This window comes from Salvelinus alpinus, chromosome 10, assembly GCF_045679555.1.
Source record: "Salvelinus alpinus chromosome 10, SLU_Salpinus.1, whole genome shotgun sequence".
In the NCBI taxonomy this organism is placed as follows: Eukaryota; Metazoa; Chordata; class Actinopteri; order Salmoniformes; family Salmonidae; genus Salvelinus; species Salvelinus alpinus.
In genome coordinates this window covers 45,260,526-45,276,412 of record NC_092095.1, presented here as the reverse complement: position 1 = coordinate 45,276,412, position 15,887 = coordinate 45,260,526, and the positions used below count along the sequence as shown (strand labels likewise).

Sequence of the window (15,887 nt, the reverse complement as noted above, 5' to 3'; positions counted from 1 at the left end):
AGACGGGTAGGCCTAATGAACAGCAAAAGCACTAGCCTATGTCAATCTACTATCCTCCATAGTAGCACTGTTGATCGATTCTATTCTGTGCGAGAAATAAATATTCCAAACATAGCCTGAGACAGTTGGGGATGCAATAGATCCCAAATTAATACAACCACGAGCATCAAAAAAACTGTTTTAAGCAATGAGCCTAACGCAACAGATGAGAATGTTTAACTTGTTGTTTAAATGTTTATAAATTATTAGGCTATATATTCACATTATAAGCGCAGCAATGCACACACGGCAGTAGGCTGTAAGCACGAATGTTCCATTAGCAGGAAAACACCATTCTCGAAAGTGACCACAAATGTGATTATGCATGTAATGCTTTACTTAAAAAGTTGCATTTTTATGGTGAAAATGGTCTTCAAACGCTGCGTATGTATGCCAGTTAGGCTCTACACACGTTGTAGAGCGGATTGATACATATTCTTGGCACCATTTGAAAGGAAACACTTTAAAGTTTATCGAAAAGTGAAAGGAATGTAGTAGAATATAACACAATAGATCAGGTAAAAGATAATACAAAGAAAAAACCAACCGTTCTTTTGTATTTTTTTGTACCATCATCTTTGAAATGCAAGAGAAAGGCAAGGTGCAATTTAGATTTTGGCCACTAGATGGCATCAGTGTATGTGCAAAGTTTTAGAATGATCCAATGAAACATTGTATTTCTGTTAAAATAATTATTTCAAGACTTCCCAAATGTGCCTAATTTGTTTATTAATAACTTTTCATATTCAAAATTATGCACTCTCCTCAAACAATAGCATGCTATTCTTTCACTGTAATAGCTACTGTAAATTGGACAGTGCAGTTAGATTAACACGAATTTAAGCTTTCTGACGATATCAGATATGAACTATGTCCCGGGAAATGTTCTTTTTACTTACAACCTCATGTTAATTGCATTAGCCTATGTTAGCTCAACCGTCCCTTGGAAGGGACACCGATCCCGAAGAAGTTGTGCTTCATTAGGAAGTTATTTGGCCACTTTAGTTGTGATACAAACATTATCTAAACATATAGGCCTAATGGGCTAGACTACATGAGGTGTACGACTATAATGAAAATAATCGGGGGGGAAAGCATGCGTTGTTTCTTGCCTTAAACTGGGCATCCTTCACAAGTGATAATATATAATTCACAAGTGATAGGCTAATATTGTCACCCATCACACTGTTATTGACTTAATCTTGCCTTTACATATACTAAAGAATAAATGTGCGAGATTTTTTTAAATTTAGAATGGACCATTATCATGCACCTGTCTTGAAACAGGGGCAGTGGAAAAAAATACATGTTATCTATGCAATTAAATAGCGAATGGAGGACGCTTTTCCCGTGGTTCATTTTCATGCCAGCCAGGTAGGCTGTAAAGAGAAATAATGTGCTTAATATTAGGAAAGTTGAGAAATAAATATAGTAGGCTTAGCCTATAGAAAGCTGATGGAATCCTCCTCTTTTTAATAGAGACCATCAATGTTTTCTTTATGCAATTGCATAACATATAGAAATGTTGCACAACATGAGCTCATGGGTTCTCATGAAGTGTTTGATTACATTGATTACAATACATTGTATTGATGTCAGAGTGATTAAAGGGACAATAGAGTACTGTGTACCAGGCAGTTAGCAAGTTTGGTAGGCTACTACTGACCATCAGTAGCATCAGAGCTTCGAGAAGCCTAATTACTGTGACTAAATGATCAAATGAAATGTTACTGCCGTCATGACTCGCGGCCACCATTGTGGCAGTAATATTGTCATTGTAACAGCCCTAATCAGAAGTTTACTTTGTGGTAACCATACCGCCTATGTAAAAGTGTCCTGTGAATTCACACATCAATCAATCACTCAATCAAATTGTATTTATAAAGCCCTTTATACATCAGCCGATGTCACAAAGTGCTATACAGAAACCCAGCCTAAAACAGCAAGCAGTGCAGATGTAGAAGCACGGTGGCTAGGAAAAACTCTCTAGAAAGGTAGGAACCTAGAAAGAAACCTATAGAGGAACCAGGCTCTGAGATCTGGCGAGTCCTCTTCTGGCTGTGCCGGGTGGAGATTATAACAGTACATGGTGAAGATGTTCAAACGTTCATAGATGACCAGCAGGGTCAAATAATAATAATAATAATCACAGCGGTTGTACAGGGTGCAACAGGTCAGCACCTCAGGAGTAAATGTCAGCTTTTTATAGCTGATCACTCAGCGTTAGACAGCAGGTGCGATAGAGAGAGAGTTAAAAACAGCAGGTACTGGACAAGGTAGCCCGTCTGGTGAACAGGTTGTGATTCCATAGCCGCAGGCAGAACTGGGGCAGCAGCAATACCCTGAGACATGGCCGAGTACACCCCATGAAGATCTCCCCCTCGGCATGCACCCGTGGGGGGCATCAACCCGGACAGGAAGATCACTTCAGTGACTCAACCTTCTCAAGTGTCGCACCCCTCATAGGGACGGCATGGAAGAGCACCAGTAAGCCAGTGACTCAGCCCCCGTAATAGGGTTAGAGGCAGTGAATCCCAGTGGAGAGAGGGCGGTTTGTTGCTCCAGTGCCTTTCCGTTCACCTTCACACCCCTGGGCCAGACTACACTCAATCATAGGACCTACTGAAGAGATGGGTCTTCAATAAAGACTTCTGCTTCTGTCTCTCACATGGACAGGCAGACAGGGAGAAAAGAGAAATCCCTGCCTCCAACTGTTTGCTTAGAAATTCTAGGGACAATAAGGAGGCCTGCGTCTTGTGACTGTAGCGTACGTCTAGGTATGTACAGCAGGACCAAATCATAAACATAGGTAGGGGCAAGCCCATGTAATGCTTTGTAGGTTAGCAGTAAAATCTTGAAATCAGGCCTAGCCTCTCTGGGGTAGGTGGGACGCAATCGTCCCACCTGGCCAATAGCCAGGGAAAATACAGAGCACCATATTCAAATAAAATGATATAAAAATCTAACTTTCATTAAATCACACATGTAAGATACCAAATTAAAGCTACACTCGTTGTGAACCTAGCCAACATGTCAGATTTCAAAAAGGCTTTTCGGCGAAAGCATAAGATGCTATTATCTGATGATAGCACAACAGTAAACAAAGAGTAGCATATTTCAACACTGCAGGCACGACACAAAATGCAGAAATAAAAATATAATTCATGCCTTACCTTTGACGAACCTCTTTTGTTGGCACTCCAATATGTCCCATAAACATCACAAATGGTCCTTTTGTTCGATTAATTCCGTCGATATATATCCAAAATGTCAATTTATTTTGCGCGTTTCATCCAGAAAAACACAGCTTCCAACTTGCGCAACGTCACTAAAAAATATATCAAAAGTTACATGTAAACTTTACCAAAAAAATTCTAACTACTTTTGTAATACAACGTTAGGTACTTTTAAACGTTAATAATCGATCAAATTGAAGACGTGTTCAATACATGATCTGTGTTAGATACAAAAAGAAAACTGACGCAACTTTTCTGGTAATGTGCCTCTCTCAAACAATTTACTTCAAATGAACCTCATTTAACCCTTTCACACGTACCATCACACGGGTGTGATCGTTCTACAGTGGTCCCTGAAGCGTACGATCACACCCGTGTGATTAGAACACTCATTTAGATTGCTCGTTTAGAACGGCCAGTTTCGAATGACACAACAATCAGCATTTGAGCTGGCCACACTTTTTTCAGAAACTATTTACACAAACACAGTCCTTACAAAGTTATGTCCAGAATGTGAGCAGTTTATTTTTTGATTCAATGTTCAGATATTCACAGAAGAATATATAGCATAACACAATCATCCTAACCGGAAAAATGTAGGCTACATTTGTCCTAGCGCTGAGGAAAGATTGACCCAACACAAGCAGTCATATTTTCTAACTCTCGGCTGACATAAACTACAATATGAATTAGCTAATAGCAATTATTATGTATAATTAATCACATCACGGGTGAGCACACCATTGATCGAAATAATTAGGTAAAGCACTTTTTAGAAATCTAAAGTAATCCGACGATTAGTTTCAGCGCGCAGCCATGCATTTTTTTTTCCTCACAGAAACCGAAGATAATAAGAGAAGACGAGATGAGTTTGGTCTGTTTATAGTATGCATGTTGAAGGGGTGTGTCGTCTACCGTCGTTCACATCCCACCATTCATTTCCGGAAGTCCTCAAAAAACGAGTGAACTCTTACTCACCTCATTTTGTTATAACATCTTTGGTCAAACAGACGATTACGTGAACCCAGAATGCATTGAACGTCAACAAACATGACTACACAGCTGGAATTAGCTTAGCTCATCATAATCAGTACAACCTTCAAAAAAGTATTTTACACACATAATATGTGCCCATTAATCTGTGCAAGAATCGGAATGCATGATTTGTCACCTAGATTTGAAAACATGTGAATAAAACCGTAAATACACAAATAATTGCCACACAAAACATTTTCTGATAGTGATTTATTGATACAAGTGGCGCGTGCCGGCAGTCAACCACGTACCCTCTCACTCTAAACCATTCAGTGTTGTTGTTTATGTATGTAGCTAGTGAGATGAGCTGAAGCATTAGCAATGTCTTTCAAAAGGAGACAACAAACAAATGTGGAAATTCTGGAGATTTTTTTAAATTCTGACAATGAGTCTGAGTATGAAAGTCAGGAATCAGATTCTGACAGTGACAGTGAGGAGCTGCCCCCCAACCTTGTAGCCATTGAGAACCCTGAATCTGAATTTCCCTTGTCCACTGACAAAGTCCCAGTTCCCTTTGAAGATGCTGGTGGTGATGGAGGCATACCAACAGTGGATGAAGTACAGGAGTTCTGTGGTAGCTGGAAGGCCACCAGTCATTTCACCCCTCCTGGCCCTGCTGTTTCACCCCTCCTGGCCCTGCTGTTTCACCCCTCCTGGCCCTGGTGTTTGCTTTGATGAGTCCCAGTCTGGAGTGCAACGCCCCTTGCCATTTCCAACTGAGGCAGAGTGCTTCAAGTTGTTTCTGACAGAGGAGCTGGTGGGAGACATAGTAGAGACCAATCGCTATGCCTTGGAGCTACAGGATAAGAGAGAGCCAGGAGTGGGGGACAACCACAATTAGTGAAATGTATACATTCCTGGTGACAGTAAAGACTGCTTTCTAGTTCTGCTGCTATGACTGCATTTCATCAACGCTACTACCATCCTAAATGACCCGTTATACAAAATAAGAAATGTTAACAGCTGGCAGTAAAGTGGCATGACAAACGAGACGTCCATGTCCTCTCCACTGTCCATACAGCAACCATGTCGGCCACAGGGAAGGTGGACCACCTGACGGGAGAGAGAAACAAACCAGACAGAGAAACATGAAACCAGACTGCGTGCTTGACTATTACCTCAAAATGGGGGCAGTGGATGATAAACAGCTTTGTGGAATGCACTCAGAAAACGACCAAGTGGTATAAGATATTTTTCAATTTTTCCAGGGTAGCGTCAAAATACAACATGCCAATACTTCTGACGCATTTAGCATTGTTTTACAGAACTAATAGAATAATGTAACTAGCTACATAAACACTATTGAATATAACACCATAAAAGGTGAGTAACGTTACCTCGCGTGTCCGCGGTTATAAGGAATATATACAAATATATTATGCTCCATTCACACAGTGAGCTATAGTAGAAACGGTATAACACGACACAATAATGTAATTAGGCACTTACTTTGATAGAAACGCAGTCTTGATTTGAAGATGGGTGTCTGGAGTGACGCCTCTAGCACTGAGACGCTGTGCCACTTGGGAGTCATAAGGCCAGGGTTGCTTCAAAATACAACACATGCTAATACTTCCCTGACGCAATTAGCATTGTTTTCCAGAGCTAATAGGAGAATGTAGCTAGCTACCTAAGCATTGAGTATAACACCATAAATGTTATGAAATGAGTAACGTTACATCGCGTGTCCGCGGTTATAAGGAATATACACAAAAACATGATGCTACAGTAGAAACGACATAACACGACATGCAGAAACTATTATAACGTAATAAGGCACTTTGATAGAAACGCACACATTTCCAAAGGTATTATTGGTAACGAAAACAACTTTGATTTCGATGCAGGCGACAGGTGGAATAGTATGAACACGTGTATGCAGGACGGCAGATGAGTAAATGTCCTGCACAAACAATTGAGAAGTGTTTGGGGAATTTTGTCCGGGTCAGAAATGTCAAAAAAATTAATTGGTCCGCAAAAGTAAAAATGACTACTTTTATGTGAATGAATGAGGCGGAACACACCTCATTTCAAACTGTTATTAGAAAATAAAAAACTTGTTAGAAATAATTTAAAATTTACAAATAAAAACAGGCTGCGTGCTTTTGTTTGAGGGCAGCGCGGATGAAATGTACTGTTACATAACAAACACATTCTGGAATGGAGAGAACGTTCTAATATCACGTGCATAAAAAAACTCACGCTGGGGCGACCGTTAGAGATATTTGGAACTCACGCATGAAAGGGTTAAGATGGCCGTAATTCTTCATTACACAAAGGAAAAACCTCAACCAATTTCCACAGACTGGTGACATCCAGTGGAAGCGGTAGGAACTGCAAACAAGTCGCTTATAAATCTGGTGTCCCAATGAAACCTCATTGAAAAGACAGTGACCTCAAAAAAAAAAATCTGAATGGTTTGTCCTCGGGGTTTTGCCTAATACATAAGTTCTGTTATACTCACAGACATGATTCAAACAGTTTTAGAAACGTCCGAGTGTTTTCTATCCAAATCTACTAATAATATGCATATGTTATATTCTGGGGATGAGTAGCAGGCAGTTGAATTTGGGCATGCTATTTATCCAAAAGTGAAAATGCTGCCCCCTACCCCGAAGAAGTTAACAGGAAGCCAGTGTAGATAGGCTAGCTCTGGAGTAATATGATCAAATTCTTTAGTTCTAGTCAAGATTCTAGCAGCCGTGTTTAGCACTAACTGAAGTTTATGTAGTACTTTATCTGGGTAACCGAGGAAAGTAGAGCATTGCAGTAGTCTAATCTAGAAGTGACAAAAGCATGGATTAATTTTCGGCATAATTTCTGGACAGAAAGTTTCTGATTTTTGCAACATAGATTGAAAAAACTGTCCTTGAAACAGTCTTGATATGTTCAGCAAAAGAGAGATCAGGGTCCAGAGTAAGGCCGAGGTCCTTCACAATTTTATTTGAGAAGACTGTATAACAATCATGATTAACTGTCAGATCCAACAGAAGATATCTTTATATCTTGGGACCTAGAATTAGCACCTCTGTTTTGTCCGAGTTTAAATGTAAAAAATTAGGCTGTCACTTATGTTGGTCACGTCAGGTAAAACTGCAAATCTCTCTTACAGTTGAAGTCGGAAGTTTACATACACTTAGGTTGGAGTCATTAAAACATGTTTTTCAACACTCCACAAATTTCTTGTTAATAAACGATAGTTTTGGCAAGTCGGTTAGGACATCTATTTTGTGCATGAGAAAAGTAATTTTTCCAACAATTGTTTACAGAGAGATTATTTCACTTATAAATCACTGTATCACAATTCCAGTGGGTCAGAAGTTTACATACACTAAGTTGACTGTGCCTTTAATACAATAGTGGCGAACAAACAAAGTGAGAGTGGGTTATTATTATACATTACATATTCCAGTCATGGCTAAGGGAAACATCCTAAATATTTTTTGTTCAAAAAAAGATTAATTACATTTATTCTCCCCTGAAAAAAACTAGGCTACAGTGGTGTCTACATGTATCATCATGTCAACTTATTATCACCACTGGACATGTAGTGTACAAATGCTTGGCTTGTCGCCAAGCGAAGAAGATATTTCGCAATCATCAAGTGCAGTGAGTATTATGGGATAGATAGGTTTTAGCCTGGTCGGGATGGAGGAGAGTGAGAACAGGGTTGGATCAAGTCATGTGAGCAACAAAGTGAGGTAGTTTGTGCGGATGATCAGATTGAATGACGTGTCCGTGTAACAAGCTATATTACGTGCTGGGACTTTGGCATTAGTGAGTCAAGGTTGTAGATGTAATGAGTTATCTATGGAGCTAGACAGGATTATCTAGGTTTATATTTTGGCGTCATCTACGGGCTGAATGTTATGTGGGTGGACCAGATATCGATCTCCTTCCAAAACATGGTTACATTTGTATTAACTTAAAGTATTACTAACTACAAACCGCCCTAAAATGGTTTCACCCGAATCTGGCAACCCCATTTAGCTTTCGCACTACAGCTAGGCTAGGCAGTAGGTTTGTATTTGAGGTGATAATCTGTGAGGTAAAAACATTAATTTGCTTTGTGATTTGTTAGAAACTATAAACGACTTGTCAGGTCAAGTGCCCCAGTTCTTGTATACACTGTAACAAGCACATCGAAGATTTGTAATATGCTGAAAAGTGGCCAAACTAAGTTAATCTTATTCAGGCAATGGGCGCTGCCATCTTTGACTTTGTTTATTTGTGTCTTATAGTCAATGGCATTCTAGGATTAGGGAGTTTTCATTGGTCAAACATAAACAAACATGTCTGCAATCATGAAGATTTTAGCCGCTGTTAGCTTAGCTGACACGTACCTCTATAATATTACATTTCTCCCTTGTCTCCCAGAGATGTGGAACATTGTAAACAAGTCTAGCTGTTAGGTTGCAAATTTATGTTTAGTTTTTTGTCAGCGCAACCTGTTTTTTAGACTGGTTTATGGAATGAGTTTGGCTGTGGATGTGTTCCGTGTGATGCTTGGATGCTAAAGTTTGCATTTACAATAAAATGTAAAATGGAGGAATAAAGTTGTGAAAAGCTTTATTTTCCATCAGTACGTAACATTTTTTAGATGCTTTTCAGACAACAACGCCATTTAGATGTGTTTGTTATATGTAGACGTTCTGTTACTTCTGTTCCAATCACATATTTGCGATGGTACGCTGCAGGGACCATTCAAAAAATGATCACAAATATGTGACCGTACCCTTGAAAAGGTTAAAGGTCCAATGGAGCCATTTTTATCTCAATATCAAATAATTTCTAGGTAAGAATGAAGAAGTATCTTACTGTAATTGTTTCCAATTAAAATAGACAAACAGAGCTTCTTAGCAAAGAGCAATTTGTCAAGAAAGACTTTATCTAGGACTGTCTGGGAGTGGTCTGAGTTGTGAGGGGAAAACTGAATGCCTGTGGCTGTGAATACAGAGTTTTCTGTCACCTGCCGCCCCTCCTGAAACCTTTTAATCAAAGCTAAGGATACGTATGACATTCTGCACATGTGTTATTTTACATACACTACATAGCTGCTGCTCACACTACCTCTCTCTTGATTCCCCCTTTTCTGTAGCCTACAGTACGTCTGCCTCATATTCCTGAACATTTTGAATAAGTAAAAACCTGCAGCGATTTGAATGAACTTTCCCAAAAATATATATTGAAGGCTATACAACCTTCTCTGTCTGTTGTAATGGATATTGCAGTTGCACAAGCAGGACACAGTCCCTTTGTCACGTCTGCTCCCGCTCTTCCCCTCCCCCTGGCGCTTGAGGGCGCCAGAATGCCTTGCATCACTCACTCCTGCCATCCATCACGTACACCTGCCTTTCCTCGTCACGCGCATCAGCGTTATTGGACTCACCTGGACTCTCTTATCACCTGTTCATTTCCTCCCCCATATGTGTCAGTTCCCCAGCTCTGTTCCCCGCTTCTGCATTGATTGTTTTCTGTTTGCTAACGCTGTTTATGTCTCGTTCCATGTCCGTTATTTATTAAATGTTACTCCCCGTACCTGCTTCGTCTCTCCAGCGTCATCCTTGTGACAGAATGCAGAAGCCATCACACGAAGCATCGGGGAGTACTGGCGTTCTGGTTGGTATAGTGGCATCGGCTCTGGGTCACCACCGATGGAACCGGGGGTGCCTAGCCTGCTCGTCGGGCTTCCACGCCCTAGCAGGCTCGAGAGGTTTCCTTGCCCCGGTTGGCTCGGATGGCGCCCATCCCACGTCGGGCCTCAGCTGGATCGTCAGTTCTTGTCTGCCCAGCCGGTCCAGGAGTTTTTTGTTTGTTTGTTTTTTGTGTCGGTGACGTCGGGGGTGGATTCTGCCGCCGATGGAACCGGGGGTGCCTAAGCCAGCCCGTCGAGCTTTCATGCCCTGGCTGGCTCGAGAGGTTTCATTGCCTCGGTTGGCTCGGTGGCTTCCCATCCCACGTCACACTCCACCGGATCATCGGGTTTCCTCAGCGGGATCGACAGGCGTCTTGACTCAGCCGGATCGTCAGGCTCCCATGCCTCAGCCGGCTCGCCAGGCTCTCACGCTCCTGCCGGTTCGTCGGGCTTCCACGCCTCAACCGGCTTGCCCAGCGCCCATGTCTCGGCCGGTTCGCCCAGGTGGGACGCCGGGTGGCGCCCCTAGAGGGGGGGTACTGTCACGTCTGCTCCCGCTCTTCCCCTCCCCCTGGCGCTTGAGGGCGCCAGAATGCCTTGCATCACTCACTCCTGCCATCCATCACGTACACCTGCCTTTCCTCGTCACGCGCATCAGCGTTATTGGACTCACCTGGACTCTCTTATCACCTGTTCATTTCCTCCCCTATATGTGTCAGCTCCCCAGCTCTGTTCCCAGCTTCTGCATTGATTGTTTTCTGTTTGCTAACGCTGTTTATGTCTCGTTCCATGTCCGTTATTTATTAAATGTTACTCCCCGTACCTGCTTCGTCTCTCCAGCGTCATCCTTGTGACACCCTTAACATCGCATTGGAGCAAAAACAATCACTGATGATGTAGGCTAATCTTATAGTTTCTGCCATATCGTAGCCACTAGCCAGAGTTCCTGAAAAAAGAACACCCCTACTTTTGACTGTCCAGCTTAGCCAATGTTCGGAATGATGATGAAAGAATTACATCAAATCGCTTGTGATTGATATGCTACCTAGTTTAGAGGAGCATCAAATCAACACATCCACGCTAGACATCAAAAACAATGAGAATACACAAGGACCTCTGTTGTTTAGGATGGTGACCAGCCATACGGTAGCTGTCAATTTATGAACTACAAACCAATTCAAGGCCACCCCGTGAGGAGACTTTGCAAGAATTCTACTTGGACTGCTGAAATCCCTTGTTGTGGAGAGTTGAAGACCTTTGGTTCCAGACATGATATACGTAAGAGAATCCATCTCGATCTCACCTATCTTTACCCTAATTGTGTGTAATCTGTATCTGTTGCTTTATTATTACTATCTACACTGAACAAAAATATAAACAAACATATAAAGTGTTGGTTCCATGTTTAATGAGCTGAAATAAAAGATTTCTGAAATGTTCCATATGCACAAAAAGTGTATTTCTCTAAAATGTTGTGCACAAATGTATTTACATCTAACTCAGCAATATAATAAGTGTCTTTTCTCTGTCAAATGCATTTATTTTTAGCAAACTTAACATGTGTAAATATTTGCATGAACATAACAAGATTAAACAACTGAGACATAAACTGAAAAGGTTCCACAGACATGTGACTAACAGAAATGGAATAATGTGTCCCTGAACAAAGGGGGGGTCAAAATCAAAAGTAACAGTCAGTATCTGCTATGGCCACCAGCTGCATTAAGTACTGCAGTGCATCTCCTCCTCATGGACTGCACCAGATTTGCCAGATCTTGTGAGATGTTACCCCACTCTTCCACCAAGGCACCTGCAAGTTCCCAGACATTTCTGGGGGGAATGGCCCTAGCCCTCACCCTCCGATCCAACAGGTCCCATACGTGCTCAATGGGATTGAGATCCGGGCTCTTCGCTGGCCATGGCAGAACACTGATATTCCTGTCTTGCAGGAAATCACGTACATAACGAGCAATATGGCTGGTGGATTTGTACAGGCCAGAGTCCAGAGTACAGGCCTCGGTGTAACGCTCATTCCTTAGTCGATAAACGTGAATCCGACCATCACCCGTGGTGAGACTGTACCGCGACTCGTCAGCTGGCCTACACGCCTTCAGTCCAGCCTCTCTCAGCCTATTGCGGACAGTCTGAGCACTGATGGAGGGATTGTGTGTTCCTGGTGTAATTCGGGCAGTTGTTGTTGCCATCCTGTACCTGTCCCGCAGGTGTGATGTTCGGATGTACCGATCCTGTGCAGGTGTGGTTACACCTGGTCTGCCACTGTGTGGATGATCAGCTGTCCGTCCTGTCTCCCTGTAACGCTGTCTTAGGCGTCTCTAATGTCCATCATTTATGTCCAAATAGCTATTTTTGTAGCGTGTTTGGTAAACAAATCCAACGTCAGGAAGCGCGTTCACTAAAAGCTGACGAAATGTCCAAAAGTTCCGTAACAGTCAGTAGAAACATGTCAAACGATGTATTGAATCAATCTTTAGAATGTTTTTAACATAAATCTTGAATAACGTTCCAACCGGAGAATTACATTGACTTCAGATGAGCGATGGAGCAGAGCTCCCTCTCATGTGAACGCGCATGGTCAAAGAATGGTCAGGTCATGGCAGACCTGACTAATTCCCCTCTCATTCGGCCCCCCTGCACAGTAGAGGAATCAGACACGGTTCTACAGACTGTTGACATCTAGTGGAAGCCGTGGGAAGTGCAAACTCCTCCATATCTCGCTGTGATTTCAATAGGATATTGGTTGAATATCGACCAGCCTCAGAATTTCCACTTCCTGTTTGGATTTTTTCTCAGGTTTTTGCCTGCCATATGAGTTCTGTTATACTCACAGACATAATTCAAACAGTTTTAGAAACTTCAGAGTGTTTTCTATCCAATACTAATAATAATATGCATATATTAGCAACTATGACTGAGGAGCAGGCCGTTTACTCTGGGCACCTCTGTGCACCTTTCATCCAAGCTACTCAATACTGCACCTTCAGCCATAAGAAGTTAAATGTTTTACTCATGTCGGCCACGGCGAAGGGGGGGGGGGTTGCGTAGTCCTTGTTAGCGGGCCACGTCGGTGGCACTGTATTATCCTCAAAGCAGGCAAAGAAGGTGTTTAGTTTGTCTGGAAGCAAGACTTACGTGTCCGTGACGTGTCTGGTTTTCTATTTGTAGTCCGTGATTGCCTGTAGACCCTGCCACATAAGTCTCGTGTCTGAGCCATTGAATTGCGACTCCACTTTGTCCTTATACTGACATTTAGCTTGTTTGATTGCCTTGCGGAGGGAATAACTACACTGTTTGTATTCGGCCGTATTCCCGGTCATCTTTCCATTGTTAAATGCAGTGAAACAGCGTATAAATCTATTTTATTCTCTGATCAAAACAGTCTTGAAGCGTGGATTCTGATTGTCAGACCAGCGTTGAATGGTTCTTGTCACGGTTACATCCTGTTTGAATTTCTGCCTATAGGAGGGGGGGAGAAGCAAAATGGAGTCGAGGTCGGATTTGCCAAACGAAGGGCAGAGGAGGGCCTTGTATGCATCGCAGAAGTTAGAGAAGCAGTGGTCCAGTGTTCTGCCAGCTCGGGTACTACAATCGATATGCTGATAGAATTTAGGTAGCCTTGTTCTCAAATTTGCTTTGTTAAAATCCCCAGCTACAATAAATGCAGCCTCCGGATATATGGTTTCCAGTTTGCATGGAGTCCTGTGGAGTTCCTTGAGAGCCGCCGTGGTGTCGTCTTGGGGGGGATATACATTGCAGTGACAATAACCGACGAGAATTCTCGTAGGAGATAATACAGACAACATTTGATTTTGAGGAATTCTAGGTCCGGTGAACAGAAAGACTTGTGTTCCTGTATATTGTTATTTTTGAATGAGCAGTTGTTTATGTGCAAAGTATTTACTCTCATGAGCATAGTTTCTACATGTATGTATCAGCCCACTATCTTTGTCTCTCCCACTCTCTTTATCTTGCCCCTCCCTTTAATTGTGTAACAAGCCGTCATACCGGGTTAGTCCACCAGGGACTTTTCATTGCATTATTGTAGTAATCAACCTATAATCTATCCTGTGTGTGTGTTTATGTAATACTGTGTGTCACGTTCTGACCTTAGTTTCTTTGTTATGTCTCTATTTTAGTTTGGTCAGGACGTGAGTTGGGGTGGGCATTCTATGTTGTTTTTTCTATGTTTTGTTCTGTTGTTAGATTTCTATGTGTTGGGCCTAGTATGGTTCTCAGAGGCAGGTGTCAGTTGTTGTCTCTGATTGGGAGCCATATTTAGGTAGCCTGTTTTTCATTGTGTGTTGTGAGTGATTGTTTCCTGTTGTGAGTGTTTGTTTCACATTTCAGGACTGTTTCGGTTTTTGGTATTATTCACTTTGTTATTTTGTATTTTTCAGTGTTCAGTTTTAATAAATTAAAATGGACACTTACCACGCTGTGTATTGGTCCGATTCTTGTACTCCTCAGACGAAGAGGACGAGAACCGTTACACTGTGTAATTAGTTAGAAAATATATAATTAAGCCAATTTGTGTATCGCTGGATCATCATTTCAACTAGGGTTTGTGCAGATTTGACGTCAACAATGTTTAGAATGAGACTGATGTGAGGTAATAATAATAATGATATATTCTGATATATTCTTGAGTTAATTCGGGAAACGGTAACTCATTAAACAAACTTTTTCTGTGGTGCCCCAAGTTACTAATGAGTTAGTTGTTACATGATTAATTGAATCACGTAATAATGAAACATAGTTAATTGATTTGATAAAATAGCCATAATCACATTAATGATAGTCATATCAAGACAGAGTGCTCATGGTGGGTCTGGGATTGAAGTTGTGGATCTTTCTAAGGAGGGAGGATTAGTGGGTGGAATATATTGAAGGGATTCTCAAGAGGTGGGTAATGGCTGCCGGTTTAATGCATGTACAGTATGCCTTTATTGATGCTATTTGTCTTCACTGCCAGCTCTTTGTCTGAGTGCACTCCCTCAGTGGAGCTTCATGCATATTCATGTAGGCAACACACAGTTTGGGTTGAAGATTTTTTTACTAAAGGGTTTTCACTCAAGTTTGAAACCAATTACAAGGGTGTCCTTGGGTATTATAATGCAATTTAGAGATCTAACACTGAGCAGGACATAACGACAAGGGTGTGATTCCATCGGTGTGAGGCTATTTCTCTGAAATGTAATGCACTTCGTGTCTTTACTTAATGATAAGCTAAAGAGGCTTTACCATTTGTCTTTACTTTTTTGGTGGCCTACGAGCATCTCTCTGACGTGTCAAGCCTGCTCAAATACATGGAAGGTGTTTATCACTATCAGACCTGGTAATATAGTATTTGTTTCCTTTAAAATATTTGTCCTGCTTATTTGAACTTGCCTTGCTCAATGGAGACAATGGAATTGTCTCAAAAGCTTAAACCCCGTCCATCTGGCACTCCAGACAGAAAACAAGTACTATTTGAACCCAGGTCTGATCACTGTTGATACAGTCATTTTAATTTATCTTATTGACCCCTCCCCCTTCCCTGCATTCCTATAGGGCTCTCCGTCAGCATCTCCACCTTCAGCCTGGTTGCCATAGCGATCGAGAGGTACAGCGCCATCTGCAACCCGCTGAAGTCGCGGGTGTGGCAGACACGTTCCCATGCCTACCGGGTCATCGCCGCCATCTGGGTGTTGTCGTTGGTCATGATGGTGCCCTACCCAGTGTTCAGCCACCTCAAGTCCTTCCCCAAACCCGACCGAACTACGGGACACATGTGCCGCCTGGAATGGCCAAGGGGTTGGGTGGAACAGACGTGGTGAGTGAGTTTCTGACTGGAGACCTCTAGTGCAGTGGTCAGAACTGGTTTCTGACCGGTCCCTGAGTTTCCTGACGCTAATTAAGTCAGTTCTCGAGTGGTATTTTCAAAG

The 15,887-nt window shown here is 42.0% G+C and overlaps 1 protein-coding gene and 1 long non-coding RNA gene across 2 annotated transcripts in view; one reads left to right on the top strand and one right to left on the bottom strand.

The window, feature by feature from the left end:
• Positions 1–15,887, top strand: part of LOC139532090 (cholecystokinin receptor-like) — a 37,644-nt gene that overhangs the window by 12,647 nt on the left and 9,110 nt on the right. Inside the window, exon 3 of the mRNA XM_071329224.1 lies at positions 15,514–15,775. Within this exon, the coding sequence (XP_071185325.1) occupies positions 15,514–15,775 (262 nt within the window). The remainder of the gene's footprint in view (positions 1–15,513; positions 15,776–15,887) is intronic.
• LOC139532089 (uncharacterized) lies at positions 5,204–5,877 on the bottom strand. The gene is made up of 2 exons (XR_011666494.1): positions 5,760–5,877; positions 5,204–5,363 (listed from the first exon to the last, which is right to left on the bottom strand). It is a non-coding gene; the product is annotated as an uncharacterized lncRNA (long non-coding RNA).